Source organism: Alosa pseudoharengus, unplaced genomic scaffold (assembly GCF_046254945.1).
Source record: "Alosa pseudoharengus isolate Yale_2024_CS ecotype anadromous, Long Island Sound unplaced genomic scaffold, YU_APseudo_1.1 YU_APseudo_1.1_scf_20, whole genome shotgun sequence".
In the NCBI taxonomy this organism is placed as follows: Eukaryota; Metazoa; Chordata; class Actinopteri; order Clupeiformes; family Clupeidae; genus Alosa; species Alosa pseudoharengus.
Window position 1 is genome coordinate 15,174,908 of NW_027468664.1, and position 20,854 is coordinate 15,195,761.

Sequence of the window (20,854 nt, forward strand, 5' to 3'; positions counted from 1 at the left end):
GGCAGCCCCTGGTTCCTGCTTTTGTTGGCAGAGGAGACCCAGTCCCATGTGCTGCCTGCAACCTGGGGGAACCACAGGAAGCGGCCAGGAGACACAACGCTTGCTTTTCCCGTGCTTATGGAACACCCCCGTTTCCCCCCATTATGAGGCCACAGCGTCTCTCTCTCTCTCTCTCTCTCTCTCTCTCTCTCTCTCTCTCTCTCTCTCTCTCTCTCTCTCTCTCTCTCTCTCTCTCTCTCTCTCTCTATATATATATATATATATATATATATATATATATATATATATATATATATATATATATATATATATATATTTATCTCTATCTTTCTATCACTCACACACAGACTTAGTCTCTCTCTCTCAAACACACACTCTCACTCATATGCACTCAGACATTCTCTCTTTTTTTCATACACACGCACACACACTCTCTCTCTGTCTCCACCCTCTTGTCATCATCTGTGGAACACACAGGAACTGTAACACCATTGTTTAAAATAAAGTGTTTCGCTAGAGGGTTACCAGAGGTTATAGCTCAGTTTAATCGTAAGATAGAAGATATCCGTACCTGCAGCTGTTGCAGCGCGAATGGATATGAAACGCTTGTTCTGCCTGCAGCGTCAACTGTGGCTGACACTGTAGCCCAGCCGGTTAGAGTGAAGCAGTGATGGCACACAGCTGTCAAGCTGTAATCAGGGAATGGTATGTAAACTCTCATGGAAAGAAAAGCATGAAATTACGCACAGTTCCCACTGCAAGCAACTCTTGAGCTTCTAACAGGCGAGAAAGGGAAGTGCAAACAAATTGTGTAACCATGGAAACCATTTAAGGCTGCACACGCAACAATGTGATTGAGAGAAACCAGCAACTTGAGGATGTTAGGAGAAAATCGGCGTGTTGTGCCCATTGTGTCAAAGTGTTGAGTAGGAATTGGGTGATGCAGGAGCTGGTCTCCAGTTTGTTCTCACACATCAGCTGTGTCTTTTTCAGTGTGGTTTTATTGCAAACATAAATGCAAGTGTTGGTGCTGAGAAACAGTTTTGGATGTGCTTAGTATGTCATGAGAATTCAAGGAACTCGACAGTTAGCGATAAACGGCCCTCTATGGCAGTGTTTCCCAAACTTTTTTTCTGGCGACCCACTTTTTAAAAATGACAGACCATCGCGACCCATTTCACTTCAAATCTACCCTGCAACCACCAATATTGTTTTAGGCCACAGGTTCTCCAACTTTTCTATGCCTCCCCCAACCATACATTGCTATAGGATTTAGTAGCCTTTACTTTGGAGTTAGCTAGGTAGAAAACGAGAGGAATAGTGTTTAAAATGCCCATTTAAATTGTAGACTATAATGCACTGTTGTGCATTTTAAATCAGAAATAAGAATGTGAGGAGGTTGCTATTAACTTTAAAGATAGCATCTGCAATCGAAACTGTATGCAAATTGAATGGCCTTATGTCCGGTCTATGGATGTCTGCTTTAGTTGACAGCACGGTCACTAGATTTTAATCGGTAAAGTTGAGGAGCTGGTATCTATTAATGTTCATGCAAATAGGCGGATTCATGTCCCTTGCAGTTTGCAACTGCGAGGTACATGGCAGGCGCCCCACAGAACGGTTTCATTTTGAGAGGTAGATATCCATGCTGGCACCTTTGATGCGTTCGTCCCTGCAGTTTCATGCGCCAGTTTCATGAGCTTTTATGACAAAACCATGACTGTGGTAGTTAACAATCTACATCCTAGAAAACTGTTAGCTTTCCTGGTATCAAATGACAAATGGTATCAGTTAGGCCTATAACACAACATAAATTGTGCTGGCGACCCAAATAAAATCTCCTGCGACCCACCCGTGGGTCGCGACCCAGACTTTGGGAAACACTGCTCTATGGTATTGTATGCTGTTTCCCTCTCAGACTGAAAAGAGCATCCAGACTGTGTCAGCAGTTGTTGACATTAACTTTGACAAGCAGTCTTAACAGGATTCATATGCTTTTATAGGAGCCCCTCAAGTTCTTGTGATCTTTCTCTCTCTCTCTCTCTCTCTCTGTCTGTCTGTCTGTCTGTCTGTCTGTCTGTCTGTCTCTCTCTCAGTCTCTGTCCCTGACCCAATTTGATTCCTCCTCCCCCCTCCCTGTGTAAACTTTGGCACCTGAGGCCTAATATGCGATAAGAGTTTCATAGGATGACGCTACTCTGCTCGGCTGGCTTTCCAATTACATAACTGTACTCCTTTGTTGTTTGACGGCCGTATCCGTGGCAACGGGGGTTCTCTGGAAAGTCACCGGTGAGGGCAGGCTCGTCCGCCTGCTCTCCAGACCCAGACCCTCTCAGATGGAAGCTATGCGGATTTCACACACCAGCTGAAGGAAGAACTGGTCACACACACACGCTTATGTGTGACCAGATCTTCCTTCAGCTGGTGTGTGAGATCACGCTTGTGTGTGTGTGTGTGTGTGTGTGTGTGTGTGTGTGTGTGTGTGTGTGTGTGTGTGTGTGTGGTGTGTGTGTGTGTGTGTGTCACACCTTGGTGACCGACCGGATGTTGCCACACATTAATTTGGTGAAGGCTAATGTTTACCCATGTTTGGGAGGGAAGCCTGACATTTACTGTCTGGTGACAGGAGGCTGGAGGAGACACTGAGTGAGTCTGCATGGAGTAATGCAGATTGGAGCTTAATGCCAGCTGATGAGCGAGAACCTCTGGTGACTTCCTCCTTAGAAGTAGTGTGTCAGACTTGTGTGTGGGGGTGTGTTGGATTGGCCAACGTACTAATGCTTTCAGATTTTGTCTTCATAGCTCTCCATCTTTACTTTATTTGTGATGGTTTTCTCATGGTTAAGGAGGATTAAGAAGGACTGAAACAAGATAGTGTTCTTTCATGGACGTGCCTGTGCGTGTCTGTTTTTGTTTTTGTTCATAGTGTCTGTGTGTGTTTGTGTGTCTGTGTGTGTTTTAATGGTGGGTGGATCACATGTTGTGGTTCTCTAAGCTGTCTGTGGGCCTGTAACCAGAGGGTTTCGCAGGCTGTCATTGTCACACCGCCTGTGGTCTGACCTAGTAGGCTTCGACCCCCTCTAATGACAGAGGAGACATCTGCACTCAACACCTCACGGTCACAGCTGTGTGTGTGTGTGTGTGTGTGTGTGTGTGTGTGTGTGTGTGTGTGTGTGTGTGTGTGTGTCTGACTGACTGACTGACTGACTCTGTGTTCTTGTCTGTGTGTGTCTGTTTTTCACTAATGTGGTCATAGCGATTAATATGCTGTCTAGTGTGCTAGACCGATGGAAACTTGGAGGCTTGTTTTGAGTTGTTGGGAAGTGGGTGGGTGGGGGGGTGGGAGGGGGAGGCTGGATTTTTTTGATCAAGTTTGGCTCGTTGGGAAAATGAACGTCAGGGTCTTATGTTGGCGTAACGGAACAAACCCAAGGAAATGCCTGTGACAGTCTTAGAAAAAACGTCTGCTTCAGAAACACATCACAGATCAAGAACCATAAGTGAAAAAAATGGACAGAGTGATTGAAACGATACAGAGAGAGACGCACACTGAGAGAGAGAGGGACATTGACAGAATATTAGAGAAAGGGCGAGAGAGGGGGATGGTCAGAAAGATAGAGAGAGTGGGAAAGGGAGAGAGTAAAATATGGAAAAGGTCACAGACGTCTCAGGCCTCGTCCCTGGAGTGGCTTTTAAAGAAAACAACTCTTCTGCCCCTCTCATGAAATCTCCACGTGCTTGCAGTCTCGGGGGACATCACCACTCCAACTTCTGGAGCTCCTTCTCTCTGTCTCTCTTTCTGTCTCTGTCTCTCTCTCTGTCTCTCTCTCTCTTTCTGTCTCTCTCTCTCTCTCTCTCTCTATCATTTCTCTATCTGCCCTCACCTCCTCTCATTTCAGGCAGGAGAAAGAAGATTAACAGGAGAGTTTGCTGTATTCCAGTGGCAGGCTCTCAGTCTTATAGAGTAAGGGAATCGTGTGTGTGTGTGTGTGTGTGTGTGTGTGTGTGTGTGTGTGCGCGCGTGCGCGCGCGCAGGCTCATTTGATAGGCTATATCTTGTGTCAGGGAGTGAGTGATTGGGCACTGGGAGTCTCTCGCTGCCCAGATAAGCCCAGCACAGAAACATGAGCACACAGGAGAGAGGCTTGGCCCATTACATATGACATCACTCATGTGTTTCTAGGCAAACGGCTACCTTATCATGGCTTCCATATGTAATACATATGTGTACCTCTCTCTCTCTCTCACCCCACACACACACACACACACACACACTGCTGTATTGGTCTCTGTTTTCATCAAAGCATGCACACACATAGCCTACACACACACTCACACCTTAAAGTAGCCTACCTAAAGTAAACCTCCTTCCAGTGCGACGGACACACAGGTATCTTTCTCTCTCTGCCCTTGTGGAGGCAGTGCTCTCCTGCCCACCTCCATACTGGCTGTCCAGTAGACCTTTGAAGCTGCTATCGCGGTTTCATCAGTATGTCCAGGGTTTGTGTGTTTGTGTGTCAGTGAGAGTGGGTGAATGAGGCAGAGTGCGTATTGTTTATTCAACACATTCTTTCAATTCTGGCGTAATCGGCTTAGCTCTGTTATCTCCCAGTCCTCTTTTAAAGAGGAGTTATGGAGATAGTAGCTCAGCTGTTGCTATAGTTGTGTGTTATGGTTCACGTGTGTGTGTGTCTGTCCTGTGTCCTGTGTGTCTGGGACTTTGGACCCAGCACTGGCTGTCCCTCCTCTGTGGGAGTTTTTCGACCGACAGAGAACGCTTTCTTCAACCGGTTCCGTTCAGAATTCTTTGCACCTTAGTGCTATGTAGTGAACCAGCCCACATTTCCACCAGTTTTGAACCAAACCAAGGGTGTGTCATCAACAGTGGGTGTTGCATGCAAAACAAAAGTTAATGAGATGCATTAATGGGAGAATGATATGAACAGTTGTCCCGTAAAAACGGCAGAAATGACCAGTCTAAAATGCTAGTTAACGTCTGCAGTGTAATGCTAGTTGACTAGTTTTAAAACTCATGCTTTTAGCCTTCTCCCCTCTGAACGTTAAAGTGACAAGTCCACACCGATTCGCAGGAAAAACCATCTATTTTCTGGTTCAAGCTCTGAACCAAGGTGCCACGTTCCGAACCGTTTATTGTTTGGTCGCAATGCTCCCCACGGAACGGAACTGTTCTCTGTCGGTGGAAAAAGGCCATCAGTGTGGTAGTGTCCACGTTGCATCAGAGGAGGAACCTCCCTTGATTTCCACTCGCCCACTCTTATGTCACGTTATCCAGATCTCATGTCAGCTCCCTCAACTCCCACTCTGTCCATCTACTCTTTATTAGTGTGTGGCGTGTGTGTTATTGTTTGATTTGGAGGATCCAGGGAAAGTGTGGGCAGTTTGAATTTCACAAATATAACTTCTGAATATCACAGATGTGCTCATTTGGAGTGCCCCTAAAACTCTTTCAGTTCTGCTTCTCAGGATGATACGCCTATTAGGGCAAAGAGAAACTGACAAACTCATCTGTCAGGTGTTCCCTCACTTCCGGAGGCCACACACACACACACACAAACACACACACACACACACACACACACACACATACCTTTGCTATCTCTCGCTGCCTGTCTGTCTGGCTCTTTCATGTGATGATGACGCGTTCTCTGTTTCTCCATCTATATTATGTAGTACATTCTCTCTCCGTCATCCTTGCTCATACAGTCAGTCCCTTCCTATCTCTGCCTGCCTGCCTGCCTATCTGGAGGGATGAGAGGTCATGTAAACAGATAGCTGAGGTCAGCTGAAGGCCTCTTGCGTATTCTGTACCGCCATTCAGCAGGACAGAGCGGCCTCAGTAGATTTTGGCTTGTGTTTGGTCATTGCAATCAGCTGATATCACCCCCCCCCTCCCCTCCCCTCCCACTCCACTGCTCTCCACACAAACAAACAAACAAACAAAGGCACAGCAGAGCATTCCAGGTGCTTGTCGCCGTGCTCCGTGTTCTGTTGTTTCCACGGCAGCGATTGTTGAGGGCCCCAGAAAAGAACACAGAAGGGGCTGTCCGCTGCAAATGTCCGCTTCAAATGCAAGGCTTGCATGTGTGTCCACAAAAGTCAGGCACATTGGAAAGACACACGGGGCCTCCAGTGGCCCAGGCACAAAGCCTGAACATGCCTACAGGCCCTCCACCCATGTGCTGATATGTTGTTGCTGTTGCTGCATTTGGAAGCAGTAAACACTCACTGTTCCCTTAGTTCAGGAAGTGCTGGCAGCTATGGAGTCAGCTGTACTTCTGGCACATGATTGATATAGCAAAGTCAGCAGAGCAGGGGGGAGTCCTCACAAACACTGTGTTCAGCTGCAGATTAATTAAATGACCTCATATCAGTGCTGCGTTAACACTGGGTGCTTTATTGTCTCGTGTATGTTTTGCAATACACGAGACAATAAAGCACTTTTGTTTGTTTAGGTGTGTGTGTGTGTGTGTGTGTGTGTGTGTGTGTGTGTGTGTGTGTGTGTGTGTGTGTGTGTGTGTGTGTGTGTGTGTGTGTGTGTGTGTGTGTGTGTGTGTGTGTGTGTGTGTGTGTGTGTGTGTGTGTGTTCACACATGTTGATGGGCGGCAGGGCAGTCTTGCTGAGTGTGTGAGGGAGGCTGAGTGGAGTGTGCTGACTAAAGATGCAGCAGCCAGAAGTGCTGAGGCAGCTCACCTGAGAGACCAGACACAAAAACACACACACTCACTCTCTCTCTCTCACCACCTCACACACACATTGTACACTGCACCCCCCCTTTAGGCACATTACACACACACACTCCTACAGTATGCGCACACACACACATTTTTTCTGCTGCTGAATTGCTGGCCTGAATCCTGAGCAGCAAACCTCCTGACCCTACTGTGGATATAAACAACCCATACAGCGGAAATGGATCCTGTGCCCTTAGTGTGTGTGTGTGTGTGTGTGTGTGTGCGAGGGAAGGAGACCTAGAGAAAGATTGAGTGTGTGTGTGAGAGAGAGAGAGAGAGTGTGAGAGAGCCTGCAGAGCTGTATGAATGTGAAGCTGGAAAAGCCCAAAAGTAGTTTTCTGCCAGGCCGCTGTGAATGCGGCTCTTGTTCGGGGGGTGGAAGTCACCAATAATAGTTGCTCTATCATCTCCCCTCTGTGTGTGTGTGTGTGTGTGTGTGTCTGCCATGGAGTAGAGTGCAGCGTTAACCTATATATCCTCTTACTGTAAGGAGGCTGCAGCAGCAGTGATCAGAGAGCCTTAAGAAGGGCCCAGACGGCCAGATCTCCCCCGTAATCTCCCAGAGTCCCCAAACCTCAACAGAAGGCTGCGGAGATCCCCCCCACTTAGGGCTCTCCCATACCAACACTCCGTTAAAGTGGCTCGCCACAGCCATGGGGTACAGGCAGAGTGAAGCGAACCTCATGATTTAATCATTTATTACACTACTACTACTACTACTGCTGCTGCTGCTGCTACCTCGAAGAAGTCAACACACCAGCATAGGGACTGGCTACTGTCCAGTTTATGGTAGACACTTAGCTGTCACAACATTAAACCATTCATTAACATAGTAATAATAATGGCAATAATGGTATTAACAGTGCCCTTGTAAATCACATACCAGATGGTTTTGTCTGAAGTCACTAGTGAAGCACCAGTTGGTTAAGATAAACAGCTTGTCAAGAGTAAAAATTATCATAATTGATGTCCATCGCAGGACTATAATTATAGGCTGTAACTTAAGCTATAGTTATAGGCTGTAGTGGTGTCAGTGCTTGTGTTGAATGGGAGCGAGCTTTTTGATTTTCACTGGAGCGGTTCTCTCCAGCTGCGCACGCAGAGGAAAGTTGGAGTGGGGCAGGGCCCGGAGGGTCAGCCGTTTTAAGGCATTAACTCTCTAGGGAAGGGATGAGCACAACGGATGCACCGGGGGGGGCAAGAGAAGGAGGATAAGGAGGGATGGGGAACAAGAGTGACAGATGGAGGGGAGGAGAGGGGGATGGATGGATAAAAAGAAAGAAAGAAAGAAGGAGAGAGAGAGTGACAGAGAAGGCTCTGTGTGTGGTGTTCAGCTGTGTGACACCACAACAGGGAGCGGAAACGTCCTCCGCAGAGTTTTTGTGCTCCAAGTGGGGTGTTTAGTCAGTCACACACACACACACACACACAAATACTCACACCATCGACCCAGTCCACTCCGCTCACTCTGTAAATCTTTCACTCGTCACACACATTAACGTTCACACAAACTCTGCACACACCACTTGACTCTTCCCCTGCCTTTCTTGTAAACAAATTCTGTTTCCACACACTCACACATACCACGTACACTCATGTCAACTCATGAACCTTTCCTGTAAATTCTTTCGTCCTTTCCAAATACACACACTCACCAGGTGTTTACACTGTTAGAACTGCACTGTTTGAGCTTTTTGAGTCAGCGTTCAGTAAAACAGGATTGTGTGTGTGTGTATGTGTGTGCTGATCAGCTCTATATTGAGAAATGTCTGTGGAATGTGGGGAGGATGATTGAGTTGCCAGGATGCTGTTTTCTGAGAACAGCGATAACAGAGGCTCACGTTTCTCATTCAAATGCATTTTCCCTTGACTGTCAGTTGCGGCTGTTTGTGCAGGGCTCCTGACCTCATTTCCTATCTTTTAGTATTGTAACATATAGTCCTATGAGATTGCCCCTATTATTATTATTATTATTATTATTATTATTATTATTATTATTATTTTTTTTTTTTTTTTTTTTATTATTATTTGTATTTTTATTTTAATGCCATTTCTTGGAGTGCATTGCCTCCTCTGACCCAGACAGTGGTTTATGAATGAGCACCACTCTTTATCTCACAGACAGGCTGAAATCTACGTGGCGTGTTGAAATTATGAAGTTCCTATTGGCATGGTTAACAGAGTTTTTTTTTTGTGTGTGTGTGTGTGTGTGTGTACGCTTGTCATAGCCTACAGCCATCTGAGTCAGAGTCAGATGTGTGTGACTATCTGGTTTCCAAGGTTACAAGCCACTTGCGCTCTCAACAAAGTGTGCGGACAAACCGAGCACAACGAAAAACAATACGACTGAAATCTCTTCCTCCTCTCTCCCTCTCTCTCGCTCGCTCATTTAATGGCTCAACACACGTGTGTATGTGTGTGTGTGTGTGCATGCATGTACTGTACGTGTGTGTGTGTGTGTGTGTGTGTGTGTGTGTGTGTGTGTGTGTGTCTGGCATGAGCTTCTAAATGGTGGAAAGTATGAGTATTCCCGCTGTAGCGTGGCGGTGCCTGTGGAGTGGGCCCCTGGCGACGGGCCGGCAGGATAAAGCCGCTTTAGAGGTCCTGCTGGACCAAGGGTCACGGCACCGCTGAGAATGGCAGGAATTTTCATCAGAAAGTGTGCGCGTGCGTGTGCGTGTGCGCGCGTGTGCGTGTGTGCGTGTGTGTGTGTGTGTGTGTGTGTGTGTGTGTGTGTGGAGTGAGGAAGCAAGAGCGTAAGGAGGCATAAGAGATGGGAGAGAGAAAGATGGAGAGAGGAGAAGAAAGCAGGATTGTTAGGGGCAGTGAGAGAGAGAGTAAGCAGGAAGAGAGGAAGAAGGAGCGTAGTAGGAGAGAGGGGGGGGGGGGGGTGTATGTGTGAGACTATTAAGAGTCCGAGTGGAATATCTCACACACTTGTGGGTCAAATGTAACACCAAGCTGGACTTGCATCATCAATTTGTGTCCCAAATTGACACCAAGATCTAACCATCCTACTAGCACTAGGGTTTATGCAGTGATACAGTTCTGACTGTGATGACATAATTAAGTTGGGTTTAGATGATGACCATGATGATAAAGTGTTACATTTGCTATGATGATGTATTATATTTGGTAGTGATGGCAGTGATAGTGTATTATATTTGGTGATGATTACTGCAGTAATGTATTATATTTGGTGATGATTATGGTAATGTATTATATTTGGTGGTGATTACTGTGGTAATGTATTGTATTTGGTAAAGATTATGGTAATGTATTATATTTGGTGGTGATAACTGTGGTAATGTATTACATGTGGTGTTGGTGATTGTGTGATAATACTAACTGTGTCCTTGTTCTGTGTTTTTCAGAGGACAGTGGGCAGAGAGGGAAGCAGCCATGTCTGGCACATTTAATGACTCCTTGACCGATGTCTCCAGTGACAGCTTTTGGGAGGTACTGTATCACACACACACACACACACACACACTTCCATTCGTCAAACCTCATAACATAGCTGCTCACTTCATTTAATACCATTAATATCCTTTACCTGCACAATGCTCACTCTCATTCAGAAACTCACAGATTGAAGGCTCTGACTCTTTATGTTTGCACTCTCTAGAATGGCCTCACCTTCACACTCAAGTCAAGAATGTTTGCTTTTGATTTAGCTGACTAGTGTGTGCTTAAACTATCTGGAGTGTGCTTAAAAAGACAAATGCGTTTGAATTGTGTGTAATGCACTAGAGTTTGTGAGGATAAATGAAGTGGCACCTCTTTAGCTTGATTAGACACAACAAGTCGTACTACATGGCCTCAGAATATTAATGGGTGTACGTTCTGAGGGCTACAGGCCTGTTAAGGCCTGGCTATTGTTTAAACTCGGGGTCAAGGGAATGTAGCACAGGTCAGGCTTACCGAGTTAGATGGTAAATTGAGAGTCTGGGAAAGGAAATGGTGTTACCAGTGTCATTCGGCCTTCATCCTTGGTTGGGAGTGATAGCACAGCTGGGCCAATCCCTTGAAACAATGTGTATCTGTGTCTGTAAAGCTCTGACCAATATGCTCAGCCAGGCGTTGGTATTCTGGTCGCGATGTCCGTTGTATTGCTTTTGTACTTTCTTGGTGATTTGAGATTCAAGACTTTGTTGCCATAGAACTTAATGCATGACATGCATACTGTATACAGCACATAGCTGTGTGTGTGTGTGTGTGTGTGTGTGTGTGTGTGTGTGTGTGTGTGTGTGTGTGTGTGTGTGTGTGTGTGTGTGTGTGTGTGTGTGTGTGTGTGTGTGTGTGTGTGTGTGTGTGTGTGTGTGTGTGTGTGTGTGTGTGTGTGTGTGTGTGTGTGTGTGTGTGTGTGTGTGTGTGTGTGTGTGTGTGTGTGTGTGTGTGTGTGTGTGTGTGTGTGTTAAATGGAATGCATGTATGTAGCACTTTTCTTCTCCTCTGAGCACTCAGCACTTTACAGAGCAATTGCTCACATCCACATCGGGAGCAGTTTGGGGTTCAGTGTCATCTACCTGAGCCACGTGTGTGTGTGTGGTGGCGGCTGTGTGTGTGTGTGGTGGCTAACCTATGCACCCATTGTGTAATGACCAGGTGGGAAACTACAAACGTACAGTGCGGCGTGTTGATGATGGCAACCGGCTGTGCAATGACCTGATGAACTGCATCCATGAGCGGGCACGCATCGAGAAGGCCTACGCCCAGCAGCTGACCGAGTGGTCCAAGCGGTGGAGACAGCTTATTGATAAAGGTACACACACACACACACACACACACACACACACATACACATATACATACTCACTCACACATACACATATATATATATACACACACAAATACATTGATAAAATAATTAGCACACACTGTACCCATATTTGTGTCCACACAAATGCATAAATAAATGACTGTACATTCTGTACCCGTGCTTATGGCTATATTTCCTCTGGGTTTTTATTGCTCACAAAGATGCCTTTCACAGTAACACTGGATTCACACGCAGATGTATAGTACTAGGTCTTACCTCAGGCCAAACACACGCATATATAAAACTTCCACAAATAGGCTCCACACAAGCATTCAGAGCTTCAGGAAGATGTGTGCTGGGTTGACCACAGAACGACCAGACAATCCCATGAAATTTTCACCCACTTTATGAGAGGTGTACCCACAGACCTATTTAGGATACAATCAATGTCAGGCAAACAACTAACACCACACACAGGATCACCGACACGAGGCTTCAGTCAAAATTGTGCCCATTTTCAAAGTTCTCAATGACATACTATATCCATATTCCATCTCTCTCTCTCTCTCTCTCTCTCTCTCTCTCTCTCTCTCCCTCTCTCCCTCTCTCTCTCTCTCTCTCTCTCAGAGCTTGAGAGTGCAGTTGCAATGCCCAACTGTGTACTGAGAAGTCTCTCAGAACCAAATATGTACCTCAATTTTCACTATGGTGCAAACAGGGTATCGCGCCAATGACTCCAGGCCTGGTGGGTGCGTTAGTTCCAATAGTGTATCAGTCCTTCAGTCTAGAAAGAACTTGCACACCAATGTTGCCGATGCAATTTTTAATCCAGTCAGTGAAAAGTGCAAAGTGCTCCCAAAGTGCAAAAATGTTTTCGGTCCCATTCAGACCATCATCAGTGCAAGAATTTCAATTTTCACTACTCTTCCACTCAATGAATGCCAATTAATCCATGCCAAAATGGGTATCTTAGTGAATGTGATGCTATGCGTAATGATGCTTGTCAGTGTGGTACTATACACAATATATAGCTATGGTATTGATATCCCTGAAAATATCATAGAATGTTTGAGATCGATAGATTGAGAATGAATCTCCACTCCTCAGGGCCGCAATACGGAACCCTGGAGCAGGCGTGGATCGCCGTGATGACGGAGGCCGAGAAGGTGAGCGACCTGCACATGGACGTGAAGTCGGCGCTGATGGGTGAGGACTTTGAGAAGGTGAAGAACTGGCAGAAGGACGCCTACCACAAGCAGATGATCGGCGGCTTCAAGGAGACCAAGGAGGCCGAGGACGGATTCCGCAAGGCCCAGAAACCCTGGTCCAAGAAACTCAAGGAGGTATGGCTCATTCATTCAGTCACTCTCTCTCTCTCTCTCTCTCACACACACACACACACACACACACACACACACACACACACACACACACACACACACACACACAGGCTGAAACCCTGGTCCAAGAAACTCAACAAGGTATGGCTCATTCATTCAGTCACCTACTCACACTCACTCACTCACTCACACACTTTCTCTCTCTCTTTTTTTCTCTCTCTCTCTCTCACACACACACACACACACACACACACACACACACACACACACACACACACACACAAACACACACACACAAACACACACAAAGCTTTCCCCTCTATGTGATTAATGCATTTTGTACATGGTCCCTGTACAAACTGAACTAAACTAAGAAAAGTATGTACTTTATAATTGGCGTATGAACCAATGAAATGCAAGCTGGGGTTTTCTGTGTCACTTTTAGCACAGATGTTGCAAATAATCCCTGTGAACCTGCAAAAGCCCCCACTGGGGTGTCCTTTACCCCTTACCTATAAATGTCTTGCTTTGACACCTCTTTGACAGCTTGGGGTCATTCTTCTCAGAGTTTGTTTATGACTCAACGCGGTCTCATCTCACCTCGCTGCCCCTCCGCAACCAATCACAAGGCTGACGTCCTGCCCATGCTGTTTGCTTTAGCGCTGTTATCTTGGCCGTCTCGAATGCCCGCAAGGTTAGTGACTGAACACGACGCGTTCAGTGGCTGAGTAAATAGGCACCCCCCCCAACCCCCCCACCCTCTCCATTTAATTCGCAGTGGGTTATTGACTTTCAAAGTCATGGCACCCCACAGAGGTCCCAGTTTCTCAGAGAGGCCTTGATTTTCCATGAAGCTGCAGGAAACCGCTTGGATGACCGGAGCCGTGCTGTTGTGAAGCATTGCTGCGGCATGTTGGAATGCGCGCAGCTGAAACAATGACCTCTGATGGTCCGATGACCATGGTTCCGGAATGGCTTTGTCATTATTTATTTATTTTTAAGTCCCAGCCGCCATTTTCGTTGCCTGTTTGTCACACCGGACTTGATATGACCTTCATGACCACACTGTCTACTTGGCGTGCGTGTGTGTGTGTGTGTGTGTGTGTGTGTGTGTGTGTGAGAGAGAGAGAGAGAGCCTTTTTCTGTGAGTTGTTTGTGTCTGTGTGTGTGGCTGGATGTTTGCCTCTCTGTGTGTGTCTTCCATATCCCCATTCTATAATCTGCCGTCTTCCAGGCCGGCAATGTGGGCTCCTCCTCCATGTGATGTCACAATGATCAACTGGACATCCTGGCATTAGCTGGCCACATGGACACACAGGCCTGGTTAGGGATGTCCGCTGGCCGTTTATTAGGCTTATTTATAGCAACGAGCCATGCATGGCAGACAGACGGGAACAGGAAATAGAAATAGATGTCCCCATAACCTGCCCATTCCTCCTGTCCCAGTACTCTAGTACAGACAGACTACTGTGACTACAGGAACACCTGATGCTTAAGCTTAGTTATTTATTCTTAACTTATTTGATGGCAACCAGAGCCATGTAGACAGCATATGCATACTCACTATACAGGTGTGATGGTAGCTTAACTTTTTACCTTCATTTTTTTTTGTTTCCTGCCTTAATGTGCGAATCACGTCGCTTCGTCCAGCATTTTGTTTCTATATTTGTCAATTTGTTCATTTGTCAGTTTATGTCTGGATGTCTGCATGTGGAGGGCTTCAGGATGTCTGCATGTGGAGGGCTTAAATTGTGTTGTACTGAATATTTTCTCTTCTCTCTCACATCTGTGATGGATGCAGAAAGGCATACCGTCAGTGTGGATGCAATCTGCTGCCTGAGGTTATATGGCTGTTTGTCATGTCTAATATTATTAGACAGGGCTTTCAGCAGATAATGGATGTTGTTTTTATTGGGCTCCTCTGATGATCAGTAACAGCGGTTATGGCAGTGACTGCACTGACATTGCATTCCTCTCCTGTCCTCTCCTGAGTCATTGTCAGGGAGGTGCAGCATGGCTTTAACGATGTCTCATTGGTTATTTACAGAATTAACTCCCTTTGTTAGTGTGACTGCTGAGAAGCGTATGCATGTATGTTTTATCAGTGTTGGGTCAGATTACTTTGAAATGTAATCTATAACTGAGTACAGACTACACGCCATTTTTTTTTTTTATAATCCGTAACATAATCCATTGGATTAATAAAATAATGTACCGGTAATGTAATCTGAATACTTTTGGATTACTTCAAAATAAAAAAACTCAAAAATTAAATACATTGAATAAAAAAGACACTCAATCATAATCATTTTGTTGCTACACTGATATGTACGGAGACGGAGGTATGTACAGAGGAGGTGCACGGAGCATGTCTGACATTGGCAATGCACACCCACGCCCTTCTATAGCATTATGTAATGTTATTCTCAAAGATAGATAGATAGATACTTTATTGATCCCCAGGGGAAATTCAAGAGGTACAAAGGTAGGTGCATGACCCTTTTTGTCCGTTTCAGATGATTTGATAGAGAAAAAAAGTGTATAAAAGTGTGTAAAAGGCCCTTGACTCTGTGTGTTTGCAAGTGTGTTGGGGTGGCCCAACCAGTTATTAACTGCAGTTTTTAAGGGCAATCACTTTTTCACACAGGGCCATGCAGGTTTGGATTTTGTTTTCCCTTAATAACAACCTTTATTTAAAAACTGCATTTTGTGTTTACTTGTGTTATCTTTGACTAATATTTACATTTCTTTTATGATCAGAAACATTTGCGACAAACATGCAAAAGAAAAGAAATCAGGAAGGGCGCAAACACTTTTTCATACCACTGTATGTACCAGCTGAACTGGAAAAGGCCTATAAGCAGACATTGGGGGGTGTCCTCATTTTGGCCAATTTGCAGTCACTTTAAAGACAACTTGTCCTCCTTTTCAGAGTCTGGTTGGTGTTCTGCTACATAATAGCACACAATTAGCCTTTACTTTCCTTTCAAACACAAATTAGTCATATCAACTATAAATAGTCATATCAACTGGTCTAGTATTTCTGCACAGAACCATTCACATGAAGTGGAAAAAATAGGCCATTTTATTTGTCTAGCTGGGTCGCGGTTGGTTGTGCTAAAAGGCAGTAACCCCTTAAATTATGACTTCTGGCAAGTTGTGTGCAAATAACTGACAGATTGAGACTTAACAAATATAACCAACACATTTAAGGCATCTTGCTGTGAATTTTTTTTAAGCATGATTATCACACATAATTATCACACATAGTGTGACCTGTGTTATTTTACTGAGGGGTCCTGTTTAGATATCATGGTGAATAATATAACCTGTTATAAGATCGAGGGGCCCTATTAAGACGTATCACATAACATAGCCTATGTTATTTGACTGAGGGGCCCTATTCCGATATCAGGGCTGGAGAACATGGTAGTGACTTCACATAGAGGCTTGGGCTTCAGAGATCCCTGAACATTTGGGCTCCTGGGCCTGGGCCCGTTAGGCCCGTTCAATAACGGTCCCCTGCTCATATTTAGAACTTTTGAAGCGGTTTGGAATTTCTGGTGTGTGATATTCCATATGTAGCCTTATTCGAGTTTTAATAGCCTAAATGTTTGGGATAAAAAAAGCTGATTTACAAAGCGATTCCATGCCCCCTTGAAAAAAGTATTTTAAGTATTTTTTAAAATATAGTATTTTATTTTGATACATTATGGCTACAGTATTTTGTAGTTTATTTTGATACACTTAAAAAGGGGGTGTACATCCTGATGTATTTTTTGCCCATCCCTATGATCCCATGAATGAATTTCTTCTTGATGTATCTTTAAATGTTACGTCGGACAAAGATGTATTTTAAACACTTTAAAATTCCCAAGGCTCCATGTCAAAGCAATGCTCATGGTGATGGTTAAAAAGGTGGTGATGGTGATGATGAAGAGTGGTTGGAAAAAGAAACAGTCCTGTGTGATAGAGTGAAAGAGCACTCATGCTGATAACCCTGGGGGAGGATGATGATGATGATGATGAAGGAGGAGTATAAGGAGTGGGAGGTGATGTTGGTGAAATTGGCAGTCCTGCTAATGACAGTGCAGAGGGATAGTAATGTTGATGACGGTGCGGTCTTGTGTAGGTGGACACGATGAAGAAGGCGTACCATGCGGCCTGTAAGGAGGAGAAGCTGGCCACCAGCCGGGAGAACAACAGCAAGCTGGAGAGCAACTCCAACCCCGACGCCACCAAGAAGCTTCAGGAGAAGGTGGAGAAGTGCCAGCAGGAGGTTCAGAAGGTATGTGTGTTTATGTATCTGTGTTTATTTATCTGTGGGTGTGTGTGTGTGTGTGGGTGTGGTTGCACCTGCGTCTGTTTGATTTAGTTACATTGACTTTAAGTTTTTGTTAACCACCTCTCCACCACAGTCCCTTCTTTTTATCTCAGATGTGTACATGTGGGATTTGCGGTATGTTTGCATAGTCCTGTCTGCATCTATGAATGATATCTATGTGTGTGTGTGTGTGTGTGTGTGTGTGTGTGTGTGTGTGTGTGTGTGTGTGTGCGCGTGTGTGTGTGCGCGTGTGTGTTCGTGTGTGTTCGTGTGTGTGCGTGTGTGTGTGTGTGTGTGTGCTACCCCCAGACTAAGGAGCGTTATGAGAAGTCCCTGGAGGAGCTGGACAAGGTGACGCCTCAGTACATGGAGAACATGGAGCAGGTGTTTGAGCAGTGGCAGCAGTTTGAAGAGAAGCGCATCAGCTTCTTTAAGGAGCTGCTGCTTGATGTCAAGCAGCACCTGGACCTCTCCAGTAACCACAAGTGAGAGACACACACACACACACACACACACACACACACACACACACACACACAAAGAGAGAGAAAGACACACAAGCTAGGCAGAACTGAGGTAGACATACGTACATGCACATGTAGGCCTACAAGTATATTCTCCTAAGAGAAAAGATCCCATCGTTAGACTATGTGTGTATTGGCCATAAACTGATAAATAATAACACAATGGTGTTTAAATGGACAAACACACAAGCACATAAATGAATAAAAATGAAATAAACACAAACAGATACACACACACACACACACACACACACACACACACACACAGTTAAGCTCTATTTAGTTTAAATAATACCACAATGGTGTGTAAATCGGCAAACACACAAGCACATAATTACAAACACACACACACACACACTGTTAAGCTCTCTCCTGTACTTTCCAGGTTCCAGACAGTCTACCACACACTGGAGGACACGGTCAAGTCGGCTGATGCCGAGGAAGACCTCAAGTGGTTCCGCAACAACCACGGGCCGGGCATGCACATGAATTGGCCCCAGTTTGAGGTACGCCACCCACTGGCAGTCCAGTCCAGTCCAGTCCTTTAAGGCATAAAAGCCTTTCATTGTTCAAGCTGTTCCAGAACTATACCAGATAGATCTAGAATTAGCATTCGACCGGCATTTAAAATGGTTCTTTAAGTTCATTCATTAAAGAATCAAAATCTTAAAGTAGCGGAGCTCAAATCACGTATTTCTTGATCGATCTCCTCAAAAAGCTAGTGAGGGCACTTAGACTGGCACGCAGTGGGCAATGAGAACCGGGCTGGAGTGTTTGGCGTGACCAAGCTTGACTCATCTAGTCCTCTGGGACTTCCACTTTCTAGGAGGCGATGAGTGTCATATTTGCAGCATTTATGACTAGAGTTGTTCAACCCCGTGAGAATAGCTGCTTGTTATGCCACATAAATTATGCATATTTATCTGGAAATGGAGCCAGGGTAAGATGGAGAGAACCTGTCTTTCAGGTTTGTTCATGCATCCACTCACTCACCTGTCACACACACACACACACACACATAGTGCTCACAGCCGAGCTGAGCATTCACACACATGGACACTCATGGTGCACACACACACACACACACACACACAGTAAACCGAGACTAAAGATACTATCTATACCAGCGCATAGTGTAAGGGAAGTTTAGCATGTTTTACACACGTGGGTTGTCCCATGAGCTGCTGATCCTCTACTGACACTCTGCCCTTGGCCCTATACATACATACATACATACATACATTCATAGATACAAACATACATACAAAAACAAACATACAAAAATCACTGGGTGAAATTTTGGTGAAGGAGATTGTCGGAAGAGATCAAAAGAGATGTTTCTATCTTAATGTATTGTCTAATGATGTGTTGCTTGATAAATGTGATTAAATGCTTTGTAGTGATTGGAAGCTTGTAATAATGCCACCACACTGTTGATCAGCAGACGCACACATTCTCCCAGCTGTGCTTTCTTCACTGTCCACACGAGGCAGAGTGCACCGGTGGAACTACAGTTTTGCATTGTGTTCCTGTTCTGTTCTGTTTTTAACAACCCCTCCATACCCCTCAACCCCCCCCCTACCCCCCACCCACTTACCCCCCTGGGGTTCCCTCTGGACCCCCCACCCCTCCCCACCCCACCCCTCCTTCCTTGAATCCGATTTTGACAGAACATGGAGACTCCCTGCACACGCCTTAGTAAGAGAAAGTCCTTTAGAGTGAGTTCTGCTCCCTCACAGTGGTTGGCGGGTTCACACAGCTCTCTTGCTCTGTCTCTCTGTGTGCGTGTGCGTGTGCGTGTGCGTGTGCGTGTGCGTGTGTGTGTGTGCGTGTGCGCGCGTGTGTGTGTTGTTAGAGAGCTATGCCTCAAGGGAATGCAGTCAAATTAGAGAGACTATTGTCATAGAGAGGCCACAGATGCTTCCTGATATTAGAACTGTTATGAGATCAGTACAAACAGACATCATTGGTTGGGTTAAGTGTGTGTGGTGTGCATGCGTTGCGTTTGTGTGCATTCATTTCCAAGGGACATTCAATCAAGCAACTCAATCCAACTGTCATTTATTTTTGAATGGCTTTTGATTACTTGGATTGATTGAATTCCCCCCCTTACTTTCTCTTTTCTTTTCTGTGTATGGGTCTACCTGTCTCTTTCCCCCTCATCTTCCTCATCCTCCTCCTCCTCCACATCTCTCTGAACTCTGGGCTCTTCCACCCCCCCCCCTTCAGTCCTGGAAAAGTCTTGGCGCTGACACGGGGTCGGTCCTGACCTTCGGGCCTTCGTTTCTGAAGGTTAGGCCCGGCGGGCTCGCAACCCGGCACCGCACCACTGTTCTCTGATCAGCACTCTCTCTGGCCCTGCGGCATGTCACATGATGCCTGAGGTGTGGCCTCCTGACCTTGTGATGTCACAGTAACCCTGCCTGAGTTGTTGTCCTGGCAATTAACCCTATGACCTCTGGTGGTAGTATGATGTGTTCTGAGAGACCAATAGTCGTTTTTTTTTTTTAAATTATTATTATTTTTTATTTTTATTTATTTATACGTTTAGATGCTTAAGATAATACAAAAGCATCCATCAATAACAAATAAACATTTATTTCTGCCTTTTAGTTCCATAGGGTGCGGATCGGGATTTAGATGCCTCATAATGTTGTGCGTACGGGCTGTCTGCATGCATGGCCCTCTTCACTAATGCAGTGTAGGCCGTGCTGGTCAGGGCACTTATTGCTTCAAGGTGCTGTTGGTGGTTGTGCTGGTGGTGATGGGGCGCTGAATAGTGGGTCTGGGATGCTGGACGCTCCAGTTGGGCTGCACATATAACACTGTGCAGAATCGCTCTGATTTGTGTGTGTGTGTGTGTGTGGAAGCACGTTTGAAAGCTGTCTGAAATCTCACTTCTTGTGCACTGGCTCTTTGTGGGTGTTTACTTATAACCAAACTTAGAGCAGGTGATTTTTTTTTTTTGGTGTGTGTGTGTATGTTTGTAAAGGCACAGTGTGTGTGTGTGATGTGCATGAAGTGTGATTGACTATAGTAGACCCACATCAGCTTAGCCAGCCAGCAGATTAATTTTGGCTCAAAGTACCCACACTCACACTGAACATGAAACCTTGCATCGCCTGTTCTAATTTTAGTCCCCAAGAGGAAC

At 45.4% G+C, this 20,854-nt stretch overlaps 1 protein-coding gene across 5 annotated transcripts in view; it reads left to right on the forward strand.

Moving 5' to 3' along the window:
• Positions 1 to 20,854, forward strand: part of pacsin2 (protein kinase C and casein kinase substrate in neurons 2) — a 30,158-nt gene that overhangs the window by 1,866 nt on the left and 7,438 nt on the right. For 3 of the 5 annotated variants that reach the window (XM_076296668.1, XM_076296670.1, XM_076296672.1), the window contains exons 2-8: positions 10,128 to 10,212; positions 11,362 to 11,518; positions 12,623 to 12,858; positions 16,988 to 17,143; positions 17,489 to 17,664; positions 18,089 to 18,209; positions 19,374 to 19,421. In XM_076296668.1, coding sequence (XP_076152783.1) covers positions 10,156 to 10,212; positions 11,362 to 11,518; positions 12,623 to 12,858; positions 16,988 to 17,143; positions 17,489 to 17,664; positions 18,089 to 18,209; positions 19,374 to 19,421 — 951 coding nt within the window. In that variant the 5' untranslated portion in view covers positions 10,128 to 10,155. The remainder of the gene's footprint in view (positions 1 to 10,127; positions 10,213 to 11,361; positions 11,519 to 12,622; positions 12,859 to 16,987; positions 17,144 to 17,488; positions 17,665 to 18,088; positions 18,210 to 19,373; positions 19,422 to 20,854) is intronic. The other 2 variants (XM_076296669.1, XM_076296671.1) reach the window with 1 other exon arrangement.